The sequence below is a fragment of the Mastomys coucha genome, unplaced genomic scaffold (assembly GCF_008632895.1).
Source record: "Mastomys coucha isolate ucsf_1 unplaced genomic scaffold, UCSF_Mcou_1 pScaffold22, whole genome shotgun sequence".
NCBI classification, from domain to species: Eukaryota; Metazoa; Chordata; class Mammalia; order Rodentia; family Muridae; genus Mastomys; species Mastomys coucha.
Window position 1 is genome coordinate 177,646,627 of NW_022196905.1, and position 4,687 is coordinate 177,651,313.

Here is a 4,687-nt window from a genome sequence, read left to right on the forward strand (position 1 = left end):
GTGTGCGATGTGTGTGTGTGTGTGATGTGTGTGATGTGTGTGATGTGTGTGTGTGTGTGTGTGTGTAATGTGTGTGGTGTGTGTGATGTGTGTGTGTGTGTGTGTGTGTGTGTGTGTGTATGCAGTACTTTCCCAGCTGTTACTGTGTTCTTCATATAAAAGAAACAGCAGACATCACTTTGCCTTAGATGTTTTCTCCAGTTAAAGCAGACACTGAATTAGGCAGGACCTGCATGGAGAACAGTCATGTCAAGCATGAGGGCCTAAGTGGATCCCTGCATCCAGGTCAAAGCCAGGCATCACAGCAGGGAGCTTTATTGGTGAGCTCCAGGTTCAAGGAGACCTTGCTTCAAAAACCAAAGCACAGGAGAGCAGAGGAGGACACTGGGTTCTAACCTCTGGCCTCTGTAAGCATTTACACATGTTCACACACACAGGTACATGCATACAGACACACACACACACACACACACACACACACACACACACACACACACCAGGTCTCTTACTAAATCACTGAAAAGAGAACTGACTGTAACTTTACATTCATACCAACATGTGAATTTTGCCTAGGCATATTATTTTCCCTAGAACAAGGCTACAAAGGCTTTTCAGTTTTGAGAAAAATTACAAAGGGATGAATAATGGGAGGAGAACTGAAAGTGTCCTCCAGGGTTTGAGAGGATTATCTGAGGCCTGTGTAGCCTCAGGTTTTTATTACATTCACATCTCTTAAAACTCCACCGGCTGCTTTTCAGCCTGGAGAGCAACCAGCGCTCTGAATGGCACCTCTAACAGCTTTATTCCAAGTTCACATCTGATGCGTGTTTACTGCCTGTCTTCTGTACATTAAAGGCTGTGCTCAGTGAGTTTACAGCCTACTTAATCTTGTCAGCACTCTACCTGGGGCAGCTGGAGGTCCTGAGGAGCCTCCTTGGAATTTCAGGACAACCCTGCCTGGCTCTACGTCCTTCCTAGCCCTGCCCATGCCTCTCTCATCCCACTCCACAGGGGCAGCTTTGACTCCCTCACCTTACCAGTGGTCAATTCCATTAACTCTTCAGAAAGTTTGCTGCTTTTGCTGTCAAATGGTAACAAAATATGGGATGGTGCTACCCGAAGGCCTCCGAGGACAGAGTGGATGCTATTTCAATGGTGCTATTACCTAACAGAATTTTACTTTAGCATGCATCAAAAGGTCTATAGTGAAGAAGAATCACTCACTCTATCATTTGATAACCAAAGACCTCATGTGGTTTCAAATAAAGCAAACGAAGTCTGAGAGACAACTATCATTTTTTTTTTCCTTACTCTCCTGAGACTGGGTCTCTTTCTGTCTCACTCGGTAGACAAGGTCGGCCTTGGACTCAACTTGGCCTGCCCCTGCCTCCTGAGTGTTGAGATTAAAGTACCATGTTTTTAAAAGAAAGGAAAATGTCAGGTTACCTGCAGAGAGCCTCGATGGCATCTCTGTCCAAGAAATCATGTTCTCTCTTGACCAGCGCAATATCAATAGGGAACAGGAGATCTGTAGGAAGAATAGAAACAAGTGCATTGAGAGCCTAGGATCTTGACAAATTAAGACACTTCCGGCAAGATGTTGAGTCTCTATGGCCCACATTTCCTAGCAAGCTCCTGTGGACTCATGAAGCCGCTTAAGGCAACTGTGTGCGGGTCTAAACCAGCTCGAAAGCAATTCGGAACCTCCCGAGGTTGCTTCTTCGTTGCAGAAGTAGTTCAAAATAACTAGAAGGCAGTAAATACCCACCGGAAGTTACAATTTAAGCTCGGGTGAAGCCAGCGAGGAGTCTCCTTTGTTATATGGCTTAAACCAAAAATGTCCTCGCTCACGAGTCATCAGGGAAGGGACCACAGGAAAAACAAAAGCAAAAAGCAAAAAACAAAACCAGACTTTGGGCCAAGAAAGACAGCGGGACAATGGCCAGGGGAAGCTGGAGGGATCGGTCCATTTACATGATAGGATGGACTGCAGAGAATGCAAGATATGCTATTTTAGTACTGCAGGCCAAGGGGTTTTTAGGTAACTATAAAGTTATTGTAAAACAAGAGCACCCAAGCTCCCGCCCGGCCCCCTCATCAGTAAGAGTCCAGTTCTCTCAGAACAATGAAGCCCTTGCATAGGCCAGAGAGGTGGGAGAACTCAGTATTGCCTAGAAAAGATTCCTGTAAAGAGACTGCACTAGTGGAGTCTGGGAACCTGGAGAGCGATAGGGGGAGGGGCGGACTAAGGCTGTTTACTCGGTACAGACGGGAAGCTGGGGGAGGAGTAACTTCCAATGCCAGGGTGTGCTACTAAGATGCCTATGGCCGACCATGACAGTCCTTTTCAAAATGGCTAGGAGGGAGAGGATACAGAACGCCCCCCCACCCCCCCAAACAAAGCAGTTGTAAATATCTGGGATGATAGCTATGTTGATCATTCTGTTCTGATCACTACACACACAGGACTACTTATTGTGTAGTCAATTGAAAACGGAAACAATAAAAAAAATTGCTCCTTAGGTTCCAGGTTTGGAAATAAAAATCCCTTCAACTACTGGACATGATGATGGCACATGCCTTTAATCACAGCAGAGGCAGGTAGATCTCTGAATTTCAAGCTAGCACAGTATACATAGAGGTTTCAGACCAGCCATAATTACAGTGAAACCCTATGGATAGATGCATCTTGTAGACCAGGGAGAAGGAAGACATCCAGGAATGACAGAAACATGACCACTGCTCCAAAATACCAGGGCAGTTCAGCTATTAATGTTGATTTCTGGGCTTCCCAGGGAAAAGCACATACATTATCATACCAGATACATTATCATACCAGAGAGTGTGTGCTTCCTCTGGGTCACCAAGGGGCAGAAGCCATTATCCCATCAGGATCATCATCATCATCACCTTCATTATCACCATCACCATCATCACCATCACCACCATCACCATCACCACCATCATCATCAACTACCCAATCCCCCTGAGCTTTGGAGAGGAAATGTTCCTGCTGGGTAGCCAAGGTGAGGGTTGGGAAGCTGTAGCTCACTAGTCACTCCCTTGTTTCTGAGTTGAAAGGTTGACGTCAACAGTTTCTAACTCATAATCACTGGTTTTACAGAATGATACAGAATTCCTTATTCCTAAGGCATCCATTTTTTAGGGATAACATTTACACCATCTTTTCAAAAACAACTGGGAAAGCTATCTGGGCACTAGTTTACCATCTGGTCCCTTCTTCCGGAGGGAGGCAAGGGTTAGATTACTCTTACCCTGATGGTTAATATATGCAGGCCAAGGGCACAGTTTCTGCTCAGTGACCGACAAAGCTATGCACGGAACATGCTATTCCCAGCTTACACTTCTTCATCAGCAGACAGGGATGACCACCCAGGGAAGACTAACGGTGAATATGAATGCTAATTACTAAACAGAGCCAAGACCACATAGCCCAGCCTTTGGGGACTCAGAGTTTACTCAACAATAAGCCCAAACCAGGGGATATATTTTTAGATAATATATAATATGAAACCTATAAATGTGAATGCAAAGTATTACTTCCCTGCCTCTTACGCCTAGGAGAAAAAGCAACCAAGCTATTTTTGGCCAATTCTAACTTCCTGTGCTGTGCATAAGGTCACTTCTCTGATCCAAATGAACAGTTCTGTCTTCTAAAAACATCCAGTGATGACTTGGAGGAATCCCAAGAACTCACTTTTCTCTTACTTCTCAGAATGTTTTCTGAAGGAACTGGTTTTTAAAAGACGATGGTTTTGCTGGCGACAGAAGTATGGTCTGCCAGCTTCTGGGTTGGGTATAGAGGCAGGACGTATAGATATCCAGGCTCCAAATGGAGCTAATCGGAGGATGGGGAATCTCTGGGCTGCTACGCGCTGAACGTGAAGGGCTTGTTAACCTGGCACGGGCAGGATGAGGTGAGAAATGACTGCCCAGACCTCAGCAGGGCACACTCCAGAGCCAACTTACGCTTCAGATGATGTGAGCAGGTTTGGGAGTCCCCAGGTATCAACCAGGAAAATGGAGTTAAGAAAGGGGCTGGAAATAGGATTTACCAAAACCAACAGGCACAAGAAGGTGCCACCCAGTAGCACATCAACACTCCACATGGACATAACTGAAGGAAATGGAATTCTTAAAGAGGAAAACAAAAGTCACCGCTGCAAATCCAATTATCTTTATCTCCAGGAGAGCTGTAAATTAGAAACACCACAAGTCCTGTCCTGTCTTCCATCTCTAAAGTCCTTTAGTAGGTCAGAAGTTCTGTCTGAAGGCAAGCACCTCCACCACCCACAAAGCAGAGTGTTAAGGATCAAAATAGTGGAGTGATGAGAAATTCCGGGTAGGCTGTGAAATTGAGGGACAGTAAGCTATTGTAATGAGAGTCACTCTCATTATGTATGTAAAAGAGTCACTCGTACGTTCTAGTGTCTTTGATACAAGAAGGTACTCTGTACACTACCAAAAGAGGAAAGTAGATGCCCGCCCAGCTGCAAATTCTCTGATCTACAGTGATGTCCTGCCTACAAGATATGCTAGGACAATGGTGGCCCATGGCCTGTGGGAATAACCAACCAATATCTGATTTGATTTAAGGCCCACTCCATGAAATGGAATCCATACCTAACACTGCTTGGATGACCAAGAATCTGAGACTAGAGAGCCC

At 45.3% G+C, this 4,687-nt stretch overlaps 1 protein-coding gene across 6 annotated transcripts in view; it reads right to left on the reverse strand.

Annotated features, from left to right (window-relative positions):
* Window positions 1–4,687, reverse strand: part of Dlc1 (DLC1 Rho GTPase activating protein) — a 377,111-nt gene that overhangs the window by 25,362 nt on the left and 347,062 nt on the right. For all 6 annotated transcript variants that reach the window (XM_031339550.1, XM_031339549.1, XM_031339553.1 and 3 more), the window contains one exon: window positions 1,447–1,528. In XM_031339550.1, the coding sequence (XP_031195410.1) occupies window positions 1,447–1,528 (82 nt within the window). The remainder of the gene's footprint in view (window positions 1–1,446; window positions 1,529–4,687) is intronic.